Consider the following 18,486-nt stretch of genomic DNA (forward strand, 5'->3'; position numbering starts at 1 on the left):
CGAGAGCATTTCTCCAGGACCACGGAGCCTATTTATAAGCACAAACACACATATACAGTGTGTTTGTATTTGTTGTCTTTATAATATGGTTTAAATTTTATTTGTAAAATATCAATTATGTTATCTCTGTGTCCTTTTTGGAAATGGCCACCCTAAATGGAACCTTTACCTCTTAAAGTGGCATGTGAGTGGAAAGAAACAGTCTGAAAATCACGGGTCGAAAACTTTTACCCCTGCTTAGCTGCTTAGCAACTTAGCAAACAAAATCTTGGATGACTTCGGAACAAGATAATTCCAGCGATTTCCTGTCACGTGGAGGGGAAACGAGAGCGTTGCTCTGAAGGGAAGCGACAACTGCAGCCCAGTTTCTGGTAAGCCCGCGTTCCGATGCTGTTTAATTTCCAGGTTTGAAATCGGGTCAAACCCCTTCTTCTTCACCTGCGGCGGTCAGCTGGGTTTTATTTTCAGTCGATGGAGGAATTGGCTGCCGCCTCGGCGTTTGACAAAGACCCATTCGAGCTCACGGCTGAAAATGTCTACGATATCTCGTACATCATTGGGCGCGATTTAATCAAACTCGACAGCGCGGAAGGCTGTGGGAGAGTCGCCGAGTTGCAGTACAAGATCATCCGAGTCTTAGAGATGCTGGAGTGTCTGGTGAATAAGCACAAGGTCACGGTGGAGACGCTGACAACGGAACGAGACAATCTGAGGACCGAAACGGAAAGACTGAACAGGGAACTGCAACAGGCTGTTCGCAATTCAAAGCAGATCATCGGGCCGGACAGGCTTGCAGACAACGATGACCCAGATCGACCACGTTTCACTCTGCAAGAACTGCGAGATGTGTTGCATGAAAGGAACAAACTGAAGGCTCAGCTGCACGTGGCGCAAGAAGAACTTGAGTGTTACAGGAACGGATTAATCGGCACCAAAGAATCCCAAATCGGAGAAATGAACGAGTCCGCCCCGAGTGGTGGCAGTGAACAACCCATGATTAAAAAGCTCCTTTCCCCTCGCCATCGAAAAAACCCTTAAACACAGAGCCACTTAGGCTCTGAAGTTCGAAAGGATGAATGAGCATTTCTAGAATTGTTCAACAAAATTTCAGAACTTTGAAACAACTGTATAGTTGTTATGAAGGAATGATTTTCAAAGTTTACTTTTTATACAATTAGCACTGCACTCTGTAAAATAGCTGCTATTCTAAATGGAGCAGAATTTTTTTTAAGTGGATTTAATTTCCAAGGGAGCTTCTTTTAATGATATTAAAACTCAAGGAAACCATAGTAATTCAAGAAAATCTTCCCATAAACGACACAAAAGTCGCAAGATATAGGAGCAGAAGTTGACCCATCGAGTCTGCTCCGCCATTCTAATCATGAGCTGATCCACTCAGCCCCGCACCCTGGCTTTCTCCCCGTAACCTTTGATGCCCTAACTAATCAAATACCTGTCAATCTCTGCCTTAAATACCCCCAACAGTCCGTAGTAACAAGTTCTACAGTCACACAACCCTCTGACTAAAGAAATTTTTCCACCTCTGTTTTAAATTGATGCCTTTTTATCCTGAAGTTGTGCCCTCTTGTCATAGACTCCCCTACCATGGGAGACATCCTTGCCAAATCTACTCTGACCAGGCCTTTCAGCATTCGAAATGCCTCGGTGAGGTCTCCCCTCATACTTCTGTACTTCAATGAGTACAGTCCAAGAGCAAACAATAGTTTCTCATATGCTAACCCTTTCATTCCTAGTATCATTCTAGTAAATCTCCTCTGAACCCTTTTCTCAAATAAGGCACCCAAATCTGTAAACAGTTACAAACACAGCTGAACCATTCCATGAGAATTTTAGAAAAATATAAGATGCAACTATTTATTCATTTCAAATTAGAACGTTTCCCAGTGTGTTCTTCGCAATAAAGCATAATGGTGGTGAAATTTAACTATAAACACCAGTTTGAGATGACTTTCTCCCTGAAATTCTGAGGAATAAGAAAAGCAACCCAATTAATAGAAAATAATGTTGGGCAAAGTTTATTTCTATTTCATTTAATGTCAAAGTAAAATTATGCTGCAGCTGGTGTGAAGCCAAATATAAAGCTACTTCCTGCAAATGGGCACACAGCATTTTGTGGTTTCTTTACCAACTTCATGTCCTGATGACATCAATCTAAGCTAAAGCAAAACAAATAGTCCAAGGATTGATAATTAATTTCAAGTGCAATATATTTTTTTAAAACATCACCACATGCTAAGCAATTAAATCATTACCAACAACTTTGGTGAATACATGGATGATAGCATTTAAAAGTAAATCACAAAATTCTGTAGATACCATGGTTGAAGTAAAAACACAAAATGCTGGAGAAGCTCAGCAGGTCAGTGTCCTTAATGTAGCAAAGGCAATGATACAAAACTGACGTTTTAGGCTTGAGCCCTTCATCAAAGTATGAGGAAATGCTGGCAACTGTCTAAACAAAAGAATAGGAGTGGGGGGGGGGGGGTGTGACACAGCAGGAGATGATAAGTGAAGAGAGGAAGGGGACAGCAGCAATGAGGCGGAGGGGGGTTGGTAGGGCTGTGTGGGTGAAAGAACTGGAAGGACAGGAAAATAGGGGAGGGGGGAAAAAAGGCAAGCAGGTTTAATGGAAAGCAGTAAAGTCAATGTTCATGCCATGTGGCTGGAGGGTGCCCAGACAGAAAATAAGGTCCAATCTGCAGGTGGTCAGGGTGGAACAGTACATAAGTCCATGGACAAACATGTGAGCACAGGAGTGTGACTCGGAATTGAAGTGGTTGGCCACTGGGAAGTCGCTGTGGTTGCGAACGGAGCGGAAGTGCTCAGCAAAGCAATGATATAACTTAAGTACATAATTTGAATAATGTCTGGCCAGATTGTTTCTTTGATCAACCACTGAGAGATGCCACGCTATAAAATCAAAACAACAGATGCTAGACACCTGAAATTAAAAATTAAAAATGTTGGAAACATTCAGCAGATGAGAAAGCATAATGAAAAAATATTTCCACTTTGAAAATCCACAGGGTTATCTTTTCAAGTGAAAGATCATTCTGTACCAACTCGAAAAAAAATCTGAGGAAAACAAATTTCAATGGCAATATCTTTGGCTTGGCTTCGTGGACGAAGATTTATGGAGGGGTATGTCCACGTCTGCTGCAGGCTCGTTGGTGACTGACAAGTCCGATGCGGGACAGGGAGGCATGGTTGCAAGGGAAAATTGGTAGGTTGGGGTTGGGTGTTGGGTTCTTCCTCCTTTGTCTTTTGTCAGTGAGGTGGGCTCCGCGGTCTTCTTCAAAGGAGGCTGCAGCCTCCAATGGCAATATAGTTGTGGAAGAAATGGATAGGTCAGGGAATATTCGTGATCGGATGGTACCAGGTTAAATAGGTGAATAGAATATGTGGATGGTGACCATGCTTCTTGATCTATGCCATGTGTTGCTAGTAATAGGGTTGTGAGCCATACCCAGAATGCCAGGCTGCACTAAAAGAGAGGAGAGCTGAGCCTAAAGCATACGTACAACTAAAAGAAACTATAGCTCTGATATAGAAAAAAAATGAAATATTGTGTCTGAAAGGCTGCAATCGTTTTTTGGTCGACACATGAGTGTCTGCAGATTGAGAGGAAAAATAAACTGCTGGAGAAAAATCAACAGGCCAAACAGCAGAACTGGGAGAAAAAGAATTGTCAACATTTCAGGTGGGAAATTTCTATCAAGACTTGAGTGTGGAGGGGAGATAGTTAGTGATATTGAAGGATTTGGACAGGGGCCAGTAGGCAATTGGTGAACTGGAGAGGAGTGAAGGATGGTGGATGGATGGATGGGGAAGCAGGGGGAGCTGGTTAGCAAATATGAGACGGGGGAAGAGAGAGAGAGAAGATAAATAAGGGGTTAGGTGAAGGAAGAGGAGTCATTCAGAGTGAGATGGAGATGGCTGGAGGAGACATAGATAAAGTGACAATGGGACAATAGACAAAAGTACTAGAGAAACCCAGCAGATCATGCAGCAGCAAAAAGAATTCAGAATTAGAATTTATTGTCATGAACAAGTCGTGAAATTCGGTGTTTTGCGGCAGCATCATATTTTTATATTCATTTTATGCCAACTTATTACAACTCGAAGAAAAAAATAATAATGCACGAGAAGGAAGGCAGTGTCTTTGGTTCATAAAGTTATTGATTATTCAGTAATCTGATGGCAGCGGGAAAGAAGCTGTCCTTGTGACATTGAGTGTTCCTGTACCTTTTTCCCGATAGTAGCAAATTGAAGAGGGTATGGCCTGGGTGGTGGGCGTCTTTGAGGATAGCGGCGGCTTTCTTTTTTTTTTTTTTTTTTTTTTTTTTTTAATTTTTTTTATTTTTCACACCATAAATCACATTAGCCATGATATACACAATTTCTTTTTCACACATATACAGTGACTTTTTCTCCCCCCCCCCCTTTCCTCCCAAACCACCCCCCCACCCCCCCTCTCATCCATTTTAGGTATACAATCTAGGTTGCATTAATCCAGTCAGACAATGTTGTCATTCAACAAAATTACACCAGAAATTCTACTGAGTCCATTCTTTTCTTTCCTTCTCCTTCCATCAACTTAGGTAATGTTTGTCCCCGGTAGGTTTTCGCTATTGTATTTAATGTAAGGCTCCTATACTTGTTCGAATATTTCAATATTATTTCTTAACCAATATGTTATTTTTTCTAATGGAATACATTTATTCATTTAAATTTGGTAGTTTATTCCTTTTAATTTGGTTATGTATTCCATTAATATTTAAAGACATATAGTTCAGCGTAGCCCTTTTATATTTTGTTTATCTTCTCTTTCCGTTTTTCCATCATTACCTTTCCTCCTTTTCCATTTCTGTTTTCTTATTTTCAACTCTTTATAAGACAACATTCCTACAACATCCAACATTTTCCTTATTCTCCTATTTCTATCTTATTTATTCCCAATCTCCCATTCACCTCCTGAGTTGTCCTTTATCCCTTGTCGGACAACCACATCTCCCCTCTCCATTTGGATTTGCGAATCCACTCGCAAGCGTCAACTGATTTTGCAGTGACCGCTATTTCCCCCCACCCCGCCTCCCCCAGAAAAGATTTCACTTTTCATATGTCACAAAGGTCACTCTTTTAATTCCCTCCTTATTCTCTCTATTCCATTACCTTCCCTTATTAATTCTTGTCTATACTATCTATATTTTCCTCTAAGTACAGATACATTCACGTATGCTCCTTGTCTCTATTCACTCTTATACCTCTTTACCCGCATACATATCAATCGTGATCATTTTTACTCTCATTACCCGTCTTCATCCCTCAGTCTATTTTTGTCTTTACCCACATACATATCAATTGTGATCATCTTAACTCTCATTACCCGTCTTCCTCCCTCAGTCTATTTTTGTAATTGTTCTGCAAATTTTCGTGCTTCTTCTGGATCCGAGAATAGTCTGTTTTGTTGTCCTGGAATAAATATTTTCAATACCGCTGGATGCTTTAGTATAAATTTATACCCTTTCTTCCATAAAATCGCCTTTGCTGTATTGAACTCTTTTCTCTTCTTTAGGAGTTCAAAACTTATATCTGGATAAATGAAGATTTTTTGCCCTTTATACTCCAGTGGTTTGTTGCCCTCTCTTACTTTTTCCATTGTCTTCTCCAGTACCTTTTCTCTTGTAGTATATCTTAGGAATTTTACTACAATAGATCTTGGTTTTTGTTGTGGTTGTGGTTTAGAGGCCAATACTCTATGTGCCCTTTCTATTTCCAATTCTTGCTGTAGTTCTGGACATCCTAGGGTCTTAGGGATCCACTCTTTTATAAACTCCCTCATATTCTTGCCTTCTTCATCTTCCTTAAGGCCCACTATCTTTATGTTATTTCTTCTGTTATGGTTTTCCATTGTATCTATTTTTTGAGCTAGTAGTTCTTGTGTCTCTTTAGTTTTTTTATTAGATTTCTCCAATTTCTTTTTTAAGTCTTCTACCTCCATTTCTGCTGCTACTGCCCGCTCTTCCATCTTGTCCATTTTCTTTCCCATTTCTGTTAAGGTCATCTCCATTTTATTTATTTTCTCTTCTGTGTTGTTTATTCTTTTTCTTAAATCCTTAAATTCCTGTGTTTGCCATTCTTTAAATGATTCCATGTATCCTCTAATAAGAGCAAGTATATCCTTTACCTTGCCTCTCTTTTCTTCTTCTATTTCACCATACTCTTCCTCTTCTTCTTCCTCTGGGTTGACCATCTGTTGTTTCTTTGTTGCCCTTTCCTCCTCTTCTTTCTTGTTTCTGTTGTCTTCTGTGGTCTCTTCTTGCTGCAGGTGTTCTGCAGCTGTCGTTGCCGGCTGTGGAGATCGACTCCCCAGCTGGTCCCCCCTCCCTTCGGTGTGTTTTTTTTCATTCGCATTGCGCATGCGCGAAACTTCGCGCATGCGCGGTTGCGCACTTTTACTCGGCTCTGCGAGCCATTTTTGTAGTCCATTATTTACCGACCTGAGGGAGCGGGTTTCTCTCTCCGCAGCGGGCCTCTTCGGACAGGTAAGGCCTTCACCTTTTTCCTCCTTTGTCTTCTCTTCCTCTCTTCTTACCGTTGCTTTCGACTTTTCTTTTTTTGTCGCCATCTTCTTTCCACCTTTATACTCACTTTTCTGTAACTTTTATTTCTGTGCCTTTGTGTTTTCTCTTGTTTTTCCCGACTTTTCTGGAGAGGGCTGGAGTTCACCGTCCGGCCACTACTCCATCGCGTGACTCCCCGTGAGGATAGCGGCGGCTTTCTTAAGACACTCTTTATATAGATGTCTTCAATAGAGTGAAGTCTGGTGCCTGTGATGTCGTAGGCCAAGTTAACAACTCTCTGCAGTTTATTCTAGTCTTGAGAATTGGTGGCTCCATATCAGGTAGTGATGCAACCTATCAGAATACTCTCCAAGGTACACCTTAGAAGTTTACAAGAGACTCCAGTGACATACCGAATCTCCTTAGATGCCTAACAAAGTATAGCGACTGGCGTACCTTCTTTGTCATTGCATCAATGTGATGGCTCCAGGACAGACCCCCCCCCCCCCCAGAAATTTGAAGCTCTTGACCCTCTCAACTACTGAGCCCTCATTGAGGACTGAGTCGTGTTCCCCTGACTTCCTCCTGAAGTCCACAATCATCTCCTTGGTTTTGCTGATGTTGAGTGCAAGATTATTATTGCACCATTCAATAAGCTGATCTATCACCCTCCTCATTGCCACCTGTGATTCTTCCAACAACTATGGTGTCGTTGGCAAACTTGTAGATGACATTGTGTTGAGCACGTATCCTTGCGGTGTGCCTGTATTGATAATCAGTGAGGAGGAGACATTATTTCCAATTCGTACTGACTGTGGTCTTCCGATAAGAAAGTCAAGAAATCCAGCTGTAGAGAGGGGTACAAAGGCCTAGAGTTTGTAGCTTCTCAACCAACAATGAGGGAATAATGGTATTGAAGGCCGAAATGTAGTCAATAAGAGCAACTGTAATTTACCAGTTTACCTATCTCGGCTGCACCATTTCATCGGATGCAAGGATCGACAACGAGATAGACAACAGACTCACCAAGGCAAATAGCGCCTTTGGAAGACTACACAAAACAGTCTGGAAAAACAACAACTGAAAAACCTCACAAAGATTAGCGTATTCTGAGCCGTTGTCATACCCACACTCCTGTTCGACTCCGAATCATGGGTCCTCTACCGGCATCACCTACGGCACCTAGAACGCTTCCACCAGCATTGTCTCCGCTCCATCCTCAACATTCATTGGAGCGACTTCATCTCCAACATCGAAGTACTCGAGATGGCAGAGGCCGACAGCATCGAATCCACGCTGCTGAAGATCCAACTGCGCTGGGTAGGTCACGTCTCCAGAATGGAGGACCATCGCCTTCCCAAGATCGTGTTATATGACGAGCTCTCCACTGGCCACCGAAACAGAGATGCACCAAAGTAGAGGTACAAGGACTGCTTAAAGAAAGCTCTTGGTGCCTGCCACATTGACCACCGCCAGTGGGCTGATATCGCCTCAAACCGTGCATCTTGGCGCCTCACAGTTCAGCGGGCAGCAACCTCCTTTGAAGAAGACCGCAGAGCCCACCTCATTGACAAAAGACAAAGGAGGAAAAACCCAACACCCAACCCCAAACAACCAATTTTCCCTTGCAACTGCTGCAACCGTGTCTGCCTGTCTCGCATCAGACTTGTCAGCCACAAACGAGCCTGCAGCTGACGTGGACATTACCCCTCCATAAATCTTCGTCCACGAAGCCAAGCCAAAGAAGAACTTATGAATTATTGTTTTTGAAGTGGTCCAGAGCTGCGTGGAAATAAGGGGCGACCAACATTTCGAGCCTGAGCCTTTCATCAAGGTGTGAGCAAAAAGCAGGCAGGTGTCTAAATAAAAAAGTGGGGGGAGAGAGGACAGATGGAATCAAAGGGAAAGATTTTATACTATTAAAAACTAATCAGGATAGGATTTTCACAATGAAAAAGATCTGAAATGATTAGCAGTCCTAAATTTTTAATATACCATTGTTTAATTTTCTTTAAATATTAAAGTTTATTACTCACCTACAGAAAAATCTTTCCATGTCTGAATCTCATCAATCATAACAAATCTTTTGGCTTTGTAGTAACATCGTCTCTTTGCATGGTCAATTTCCTCTAAGTGTCCTGTTTAAGAAAAAGAACATAGCTTTTAATTTCTGTTTTTTTTCTTTATTCATTTTCCTTATTCATTACTCGTTATATACCTATGACTGTGACCAGGCACAATTCCAATGTCATCTACAAGTTTGCCAACGACACCATAGTTGTTGGAAGAATCACAGGTGGCAATGAGGAGGGTGATAGATCAGCTCATTGAATGGTGCAATAATAACCTTGCACTCAACATCAGCAAAACCAAGGAGATGATCTATTTTAGATCATCACAGATCAGCTCCAAACAATAAACAGCCAGTCAATCTACTCCTTTATTAACCTTTGATGGCATTTTACCTGTAATCAGTTGCTCAAACATAAATTCACACACATCATGGGTCATAGAACATGATAGTACAATACAGGCTCTTCAGCCCACAAAGTCATGCTGACCTCAGTAAACCTCCTCAACAGCAATCTAATTTTTCCCTACCTTCCACTCATAACCTTTGCTTACATCTGTGTGCTTATCTAAGATTCTCTTGAATGGTCCTATTGTACAAGCCTTCACCAACACTCCTGGCAATGCATTTTATTTTTTAAATTTAGACATACAGCAGGGTAACAGGCTATTTCAGCCCATGAGTCCGTGCCACCCAATTTACCCTCCATTAACCTACACTCTGCAGACCCTGGAGAAAACCCACGCAGACATGGGGAGATCGTACAAACTACACGTGTACCGTGGAGAGCACCCTGGGAGATTGCATCACTGCCTGATATGGAGACACTAATTCTAAGGACAAGAATAAATACCAGAAGGTCGTTAACTCAGTCTACAACATCAAGGGCACCAGACTTCACTCCATCGAGGATATCTACATGAGGCAGCTTCTACCCTCAAAGACTCTCACCACCCAGGCCATTCCCTCTTCACTCTAAAAGGTACAGGAGCATAAAGACGAGCACTCAACAGCACAAGGAAAGGTTTTTCCCTGCTGCCATCAGATTCCTGAATCATCAATGAACCAAAGACACAGCCTTACTTTTTGTGCAATGTTATTGTTAATTTTTATAGTAATGTTGTAAGATGGTTATAATATGAATGTTTTCCCTATGATGCTACCACAAAGCACCAAATTTCATTACTTGTTCATGACAATAAATTCTGATTCTCCTTACAGACAGCGCAGGATTCAAACCCTGGTCCGGTCCCGATCGCTGGCGCTGTAAAGGCGTAGCACTAACCACTCCATCAACCATGCCACCTGTTCAGTCACATAAAAAAAAATCAAATATCTACACAAAATTTTTCTCCACTCATCTTAAAAAGATGTCCTCTGGTATTTGCTATTGTCTGGTGTTTGCTATTTGAGATTGTTTCATTGAATGCCTTTGATCTGTCCGCTGCAAATAGCAAGGACCTCCCAGTGTTCAACCATTTTAATTCCACACACCATTCCCATACTAACATGTATATCCATGGCCTCATGCTCTGCCAAACCAAATCTACCCGCAAATTGGAGGAACAGCACTGGGCACTCCTTAATTGGACACCATTAACATCGACTTCTCTAATTTCTGTTGAACCCCTCTCCCATGTTTCTGTTTCTCTCTCTATCTGTCTCCTTTCATCCAGCTCCTTACTGAATTCCCTCTCCAAAAAGAGACCCTTTCCCTTATCTCCACCTTTTTCTCTTCTACCTCCCATCTGTATCCACCTGTGATCTCGTACCCGTTAGACTGTACTCTTTTCTCCCTTCTCTCCTTCGCCCACATCCCCCATGCCATCTTTATATTCAGGCACCTGCTCATACCTTGATGGAAGGCTTCAGGCCCAAAACTGGTTATCATTTACTTCCTATGGATGCTTTGTGACCTATTGAATTGCACTTCAGTACATGTGAGGCAATCGCTAAAAATTGAACAACAGTCAACCAAGCACTGAGGTTTATTTCCATGGGGAAACAAATTGAAAAGTAGATAAATTATTCTAAAACTATAATAAATTTGGTTTGTTCTGTATCACATCAAGGACATAAAGATATGGAAAGAATGTTGATTTTTTTTTTAAAAGAATAATACCAGAAGGCTGTTAACTCGGCCTACGACAAGTCATTGTATTCCAAGAAAGAATGAAACATTGGATCTCAAAAAGGCTGAAGGATGACCTACTAAAGATCTTTGAAACAATTAGCAACCATTTTGATGGGATTGGTGCAGAAAGAGGTTTACCAGACTATTACCTGGAGTGGAATGATGATCTTGGAAGAAAAGGTTGGGCAGGCATGACATATTCATAGATTAGAAGCATAAGAGGGCACTTGATTGATGCATAGGAGATCCTAAGTATATTTAACAGGTTGAGAATGTTTCCTCTTCTGGGAGAATGTAGCACTGGATTATTCTTTAATTTCAGAAAAGGTATTTTTTTTAAATTATGGATTAATTCGATCTCCCTTAGTCAAAGAGTGATGTAAGCACAAGTTACCATCTTGATCCTCCTGAACCACCTCAACCCATCGACTTCATAGATGTTTCTAGAGAGACTGAAAATTATTTTCTTTTTTTGCAAACTTTATTTAAAAGATAACAAAAATATAAGATACAATGTAGAAATAGTCAAAGAAATTTTTTCATTAACACCCATCCCCCCTCCCACCACCTCCCATAAGGTGAGCAAAAAAATATATAGATTATATATATTTTTAAAAATTATAAATGTTAACAAATACAGAGACCACTTACTAACAAAAGAAGAATAATTATCATGTAAAGTACAAGTAATTTTTTCCATAACAACACATACTTTCAATTCATGATGCAAACGTGCTATATTAATTTCAGTATTATCTTTCCAAGTACAAGCTACACATTTATGCGCTACTGATAACACCAAATGTACAAAAGCAATTTGAATTTTATCCAATCCCATTCCCCTTAACGAATACAAATTTCCCAACAAGAAAATCATTAGATCTTACGGTAGTATAAAATTATATAATTTCTCCAAAACTACTTTAATTCCTTGCCAAAATGATTGAACTTTAACACAGTACGAAAACCAACAAGGTCGGGTCAGATACAGCAATGAGCTCTCTGAACCCTTCTCCATTAACAATGGCGTGAAGCAAGGCTGTGTTCTGGCACCAACCCTCTTTTCAATCTTCTTCAGCATGATGCTGAACCAAGTCATGAAAGACCCCAACAATGAAGACGCTGTTTACATCCGGTATCGCACGGATGGCAGTCTCTTCAATCTGAGGCGCCTGCAAGCTCACACCAAGACACAAGAGAAACTTGTCCGTGAACTACTCTTTGCAGACGATGCCGCTTTAGTTGCCCATTCAGAGCCAGCTCTTCAGCGCTTGACGTCCTGCTTTGCGGAAACTGCCAAAATGTTTGGCCTTGAAGTCAGCCTGAAGAAAACTGAGGTCCTCCATCAGCCAGCTCCCCACCATGATTACCAGCCCCCCCACATCTCCATCGGGCACACAAAACTCAAAACGGTCAACCAGTTTACCTATCTCGGCTGCACCATTTCATCAGATGCAAGGATCGACAACAGACTCGCCAAGGCAAATAGCGCCTTTGGAAGACTACACAAAAGAGTCTGGAAAAACAACCAACTGAAAAACCTCACAAAGATAAGCGTATACAGAGCCGTTGTCATACCCACACTCCTGTTCGGCTCCGAATCATGGGTCCTCTACCGGCACCACCTACGGCTCCTAGAACGCTTCCACCAGCGTTGTCTCCGCTCCATCCTCAACATCCATTGGAGCGCTTACATCCCTAGCGTCGAAGTGCTCGGGATGGCAGAGGTCGACAGCATCGAGTCCACGCTGCTGAAGATCCAGCTGCGCTGGATGGGTCACGTCTCCAGAATGGAGGACCATCGCCTTCCCAAGATCGTGTTATATGGCGAGCTCTCCACTGGCCACCGTGACAGAGGTGCACCAAAGAAAAGGTACAAGGACTGCCTAAAGAAGTCTCTTGGTGCCTGCCACATTGACCACCGCCAGTGGGCTGATATCGCCTCAAACCGTGCATCTTGGCGCCTCACAGTTTGGCGGGCAGCAACCTCCTTTGAAGAAGACCGCAGAGCCTACCTCACTGACAAAAGGCAAAGGAGGAAAAACCCAACACCCATCCCCAACCAACCAATTTTCCCCTGCAACCGCTGCAATCGTGTCTGCCTGTCCCGCATCGGACTTGTCAGCCACAAACGAGTCTGCAGCTGACGTGGACTTTTTACCCCCTCCATAAATCTTCGTCCGCGAAGCCAAGCCAAAGAAAGATACAGCATGAACAGTTCCAATACATGAACTACATCTAAAATAAGAATCCGAATTACTAAACCCATATTTTTTTTTACTTTACCGGGGTCAAATATAATTGATGTAAAAAATTATAATTAACCATTCCATATCCCACATTAGTCAATTTAATTACATTGTCTTGACACATATTCGCCCAATCTTCTTCAGGAAAAATAAATACTAAATCACTCTCCCATTTAAGTTTAGATTTCTCCCAATCTGGTTTATCCATACTATCTTGTAACAAATTATACATAACTGAAATATAACCCTTTTTCGGTATAGAGGAAATTAAACATTCAAATCTCAACAAAGTAGGTAAAATCATCTCTCTACCATAATTATCTTTTATCAAAGTCGTAAGTTGATAATACACAAAGAATTTACAGGTATATCAAACCTTTCTCTCAATTGATTAAAAGAGAGAAATTGCCCCTCTACAAAACAATCTTGTATTGTATTTATACCTTTAGAATCACAAATTGTTAAATTATTATTAAACATTGAAAAAGGAATAAGCTGATTGTTATACAATGGAGTTAAAATAGATAATTTATCTTTTGACCCTAACACCCTATTTTTTGTTAACCAAATCTTTAATAAATGCTTCAATATCGGCATATCATATTGCTATAACAAAATCAAATTCCAACGGTATAAATTCATGTATTTCAACCCTAGGAATACATCCCATCTCCACTTTAGCCCAGCTAGGAGGCTGATCTAAATCCATCAATCTACTAATAAACTTCAACTGGGCCACTTCATAATAATTTTGAAAATGTGGTAATTGTAGTCCACCCAATGTATACTTCCATGTAAGTCTATGCAATACCATTCGAACTAGTTTACTTTTCCATAAAAACTCTCGCACTACTTTATTCAAATCTTGAAAAAAGCCCTTAGTAAACAAGGTAGTGACTGGAATAAATATTGAATTTGAGGAAAAATATTCATTTTAATACAATTAACCTGACCAATCAAAGTTAATGGAAGATCTTTCCAATGAATCAAATCTACTTTAATCCATCGTAATATAGGTACATAATTTAATTGATATAATGATTGATAATTCGTATCCATAAACATACCTAAATATTTAATTTTACTTGTCCACCTTAATTTTGTAATTGTTTTAAATTTAGAATAATCTCCCACTCCAACTGGTAAAATTTCACTTTTTTCCCAATTAACTTTATATCCCAATAATTCTCCAAATTTCAACAAACACTCTTGCAAATGTTTCAACGACCATTCCAGTTCCGTCAAATATACCAACACATTGTCCGCAAACAAATTAATTTTATATTCTTCATTCTTAACCCTCATCCCTCTAATTTTGTCTAATAACCTGAGCTAACGGTTCAGTAACCAACGCAAATAGAGCTGGTGACAATGGGCAGCCCTGTCAAGTTGAATGAGTCAATTTAAATGGTAAAGAATTTTGTCAATTTGTCACCACCCTAGCAATCGGGTTCGTATATAAAGCCTTAACCCAACCAATCAAAAAAGGGCTGAATTTAAATTTCTCTAACACTTTAAATTTAAAAATCCCACTCAACCCTATCAAAAGCTTTTTCTGCATCTAATGCAACCATGGTTAGGTTGCTTTAAATATGTGTTGACCAAGGAAATTAATCAAAATATATTGTCTGATGCATTTCTATTCTTAATAAAACCTGTTTGATCAATGTGTACCAATTTAGGCAAATATTTAGCAAGCCTATTAGCTAATACTTTCGCTATAATTTTATAATCCACATTTAATAAAGAGATAGGTCTATATGAAGACACTTTTAATGGATCTCTCATCTTTTTTTGGAACAACAGTTATTAAAGTACTCAAACATGATTCTGTTAACTTCTAATCTTCAGTAATTTGATTCAACACTTCCCCAAATTCATTAGAAAATCATCATTAAAAAGTTTATAAAATTCCACAGGGAATCCATCGTCCCCTGGGAACTTTCCATTCACTCAATACTCTGCAAGCATACCCTTCTGAAGATTCCAATTTAAATGATAAATTTTTATGAATCAAAATCACTATTCCTCTTGCCTTAGAATTAAAAGAAGAAAAAAAACATGACCAACCCAATCCCTTTTAAATTTTAAATGTTCTTTCTCAGTCAAATGTGTTTCTTGTAAAAAAACAATATCAATTTAATATTTTTTTTATATAAGCCAATATTTATTCTCTTTCTCTTGATTGGATTATTTAACCCCTGCACATTAAAAGTTGCAAATTCAATTGAGACATCTATTTTAACTATTAATATATTTATACACTATAAAATAATGCTCCCCTCTATAATTCTTCCAAAAAAGAAAAAACACTCAAAAAAAATTTAAAAAACGACCCAAAGGTAGTAATACCCTAAAAAACTGGGTGTGGTGAACCCACTAGCGGCAGATGACTATCAGTTTTCAGTGTCATCCACCCCCCCCCCCCCACCCAGATACATATTAATTATTTAATCAAACACAATTGAATATAATCCATATATTCAGCCCAATGATTCCAAGCCCAACGACTGCTCCGGATCTTCAACATCAAGAAGACTTTGTGTCATCTTTCTTTCCATTCTCTCCATTCCTATGTCCATTTCTGTTTACTCTCCTCTTAGGAGATAACGGAGGAGAAGACCCATTTCTTCGCAATTCCAGCAGTTAGCAAAAACCAAAGCATCATGATCATTCTCAAAAAATTGAGATTGAAAATTTCCATAGAAAACCTTCAAAATTGCAGGATAACGAAAAGCAAACTTATAGCCGTTTTGCCACAAAACATCTTTAGCCGTATTAAATTCTCATTGTCTTCTAATAACCTCTGGACTCAAATCAGCATTAAAAAAAACCCTATTATGTTGAACCATTAATAGAGATGCCTTGCATTCTGCACTGCTATACGTAAAATCATTTCTTGATCTTGATATTTTAAACAACAAATCAAAACCGCTCTCGGTGTATGTCCTGGAAGTGGTCTTCTTCTCAGAGCTCTATGAGCCCTATCCAATTCCAAACCTTCCGGGAAAACTTCTTTACCCAGCACCTGTGGGATCCAGTGCTAAAAAAATGTTATAGGGTCAGCACCTTCAATATCCTCTGGGAGACCAACTATTTTCACATTATTATTCCAACTTTGATTTTCCAACGAATCAACCTTAATTAAATCTCTTTTCTGAATCCCCCAATCTACAAAAGAACCTTCCACTTTTTCCATTTTTTCTTTATTACATTCTATCTGAGTTTGACACTCAGAGAAAGCTGTTTCAATTTTCTTAAAATTATCTTGCACAGTATCAACTGATTTTATACATTTATTAATATCACTTTTAACTACAATCATTTCCTGTTTCACAGTTGACATTTCATCACACAAAGTATTCATTTTTATTTTAATCTCCATAAATCCTTGATTCATTTGAGTTGATATTTATTTTGACATATTATGCATTTGCTGCATTTAACAAGCAATCCCTTCCAAAACAGTGAACAATGAATCCAGTCCAGATTCCACTTCCACTTTTTGAGATTTACCTTTTTTAACTGCAAGTTCCTCCTCCTGGACGAAATCCAATACGGTGAATTCCAATAAGGTAAGTTCCTCTTCTTTCTCAGTCATTGTAGGTCCTTTGACTGAACGGCTGCAGGTCTGAACACCCGATGCCGGCACCCCGACTTCTTTGGGATGCCGACGTTCGGGCTCCCCCACAGCCTCGACTTTCTCCAGCAGCTCTCGGACCCACGATGCCATATGCAGGCCAGGGAAGGCCGTCGGACACGCAGAGGCGTCCCCCGACGCTACCCTGCGCACCACCGGGCCGCCCAGCGAAGTCACGCTGGGGCTCGCGGGTCCCTTTATCGGCCATGCCACCCACATGCACGACTTAACATGAACGCGGGTCGGCAACGGCCGAACTCACTGATGTGCCGGCGCCATCTTGTGGATGCAGGATTGGCGCCAGAGTCAAACTCAAACGGGCTGGAGTCCTCTGAGGCTTGGAGACTCCCAACGACAACTCTGTGAATTCAGCTATGCAAGTAGGCCTCAATTCTTCCACACTTTTATATGGTAGTTTTTTCTGAAGCTGAGGTTTAAACTTCTTCACATTGAATGTCATCATGGAATCTGGACTGGATTCAGTGTTCACTGTTTTGGACGGGAGCCTTATGAACTACTTTAAATTATAGGAGAGAGTGGTGACACATAAAGAAGAGGTATTAACCAATTTGAAAATTACATTCCAAGTTTTTTCAGGAATTAACTGTAAATCTTATTTTTAATCACTTTTATACTAGTGAAAGACCGGGTATTGAATGATCCACCTGGGGAGAAGTGGAATGCATGTCTTATGTCTTCCTTCTGCACCATCTTGCCACGCCCCCCCCACCCGACTGAAAATTATTTTCAAGCACAGCAACTCCTGTGAAAACTGCAGGGAGCAGTGGAAACCACAATATACTGTATGCCCATGAAAACAAACTGACTGTGCAAATAACAAAGTGCAAAAGTGAGGAGTATCAAACTTTTAAACCCTTCAATCGGAAAGGAATGTGGAACCCATGGTCCTAACCAATCTCACTGAAGACTATGTTAAACAAGACTGTCAACACCTCAGCACTTTACAGAATTAAGAATTTGTAAGAAACCCTTCAACCTATGGAAACTATGTCCGTGAAGGGTGAGTTGCAGTTGGCTTTCAAGACTTATGTTTACACATACTCAGTATATAAGCTCTAAGACCTTAGTTCACTCACTCATATGACAGGTCACCAAACAACAAAAGTATTGGATGAGTCCTTGAAAAATATGGACCACAAATAGGCCTTTCAAGTGGAGCAACACTTCACTTGTTATCTTTCCTGATGGCAGCAGCAAGAACAGAGCAAGTTCCAGGTGGTGTGGAACCTTGATGATCGCTGCTGCTCTCCGGCTGATGTTCTCAATGGCCCTGATATTGGCCCATTCCTTCTGTTGGTACAATTTTCTTTTGTTTGCATTTCTTTCTTCTCAAGTAAAGTTACCAGTAATAAGAAATTCTGCCTGGTCCTCAGAGAAAAAGAATCTCAGAGATGTCTGTGTCGTCATGTATGTACTCTATTAGAATTTTGAAGTGAATCTTGCAAGTTATTACTGTAAATGGGCCAACATACTTTGGGAAAATAAATGTGCAGCCCTCAGAAATCTTTCTGTGGTTGGGGTTTATTGAATGTTAGGACATTTATTCGCTCGGTGATTCCATGCAGTAATTTTATTGTCCGAGTACATACATGACATCACATACAACCCCAAGATTCTTTTACCTGCAGATGAGGCAAAATTACCATTTATTGGTAGTGCAAAAAAAAACTGTACACAGTAAACAAATAAAGAAATGTAAACAAACTGACTGTGCAATAATAAAGTGCGAAGAATCCTTAAATGAATTCATTGTTGTGGAATCTGATGGTGGAGTGGGGGGAACAGCT

The 18,486-nt window shown here is 40.2% G+C and overlaps 2 protein-coding genes and 1 long non-coding RNA gene across 5 annotated transcripts in view; 2 read left to right on the forward strand and 1 right to left on the reverse strand.

Annotated features, from left to right (window-relative positions):
* The window catches only part of LOC138740839 (ADP-ribose glycohydrolase MACROD1-like), a 1,018,717-nt gene that overhangs the window by 998,307 nt on the left and 1,924 nt on the right, over positions 1-18,486 (reverse strand). For all 3 annotated transcript variants that reach the window (XM_069894037.1, XM_069894038.1, XM_069894036.1), the window contains exon 2: positions 8,621-8,722. In XM_069894037.1, coding sequence (XP_069750138.1) covers positions 8,621-8,722 — 102 coding nt within the window. The remainder of the gene's footprint in view (positions 1-8,620; positions 8,723-18,486) is intronic.
* Positions 37-18,444, forward strand: LOC138740841 (uncharacterized). The gene is made up of 2 exons (XR_011343185.1): positions 37-371; positions 17,317-18,444. It is a non-coding gene; the product is annotated as an uncharacterized lncRNA (long non-coding RNA).
* Positions 378-2,487, forward strand: rilpl2 (Rab interacting lysosomal protein-like 2). Its single transcript, XM_069894039.1, has one exon. It carries the CDS (start codon positions 472-474, stop codon positions 1,036-1,038), a length of 567 nt encoding a protein of 188 aa, XP_069750140.1. The 5' UTR covers positions 378-471; the 3' UTR covers positions 1,039-2,487.

Source organism: Narcine bancroftii, chromosome 8 (genome assembly GCF_036971445.1).
Source record: "Narcine bancroftii isolate sNarBan1 chromosome 8, sNarBan1.hap1, whole genome shotgun sequence".
Lineage (NCBI taxonomy): Eukaryota > Metazoa > Chordata > Chondrichthyes > Torpediniformes > Narcinidae > Narcine > Narcine bancroftii.

What these genes read in the sequence shown, in the direction of transcription:
- rilpl2 (XM_069894039.1), top strand. Translation starts at nt 472, where the DNA reads ATGGAGGAATTGGCTGCCGCCTCGGCGTTTGACAAAGACCCATTCGAG.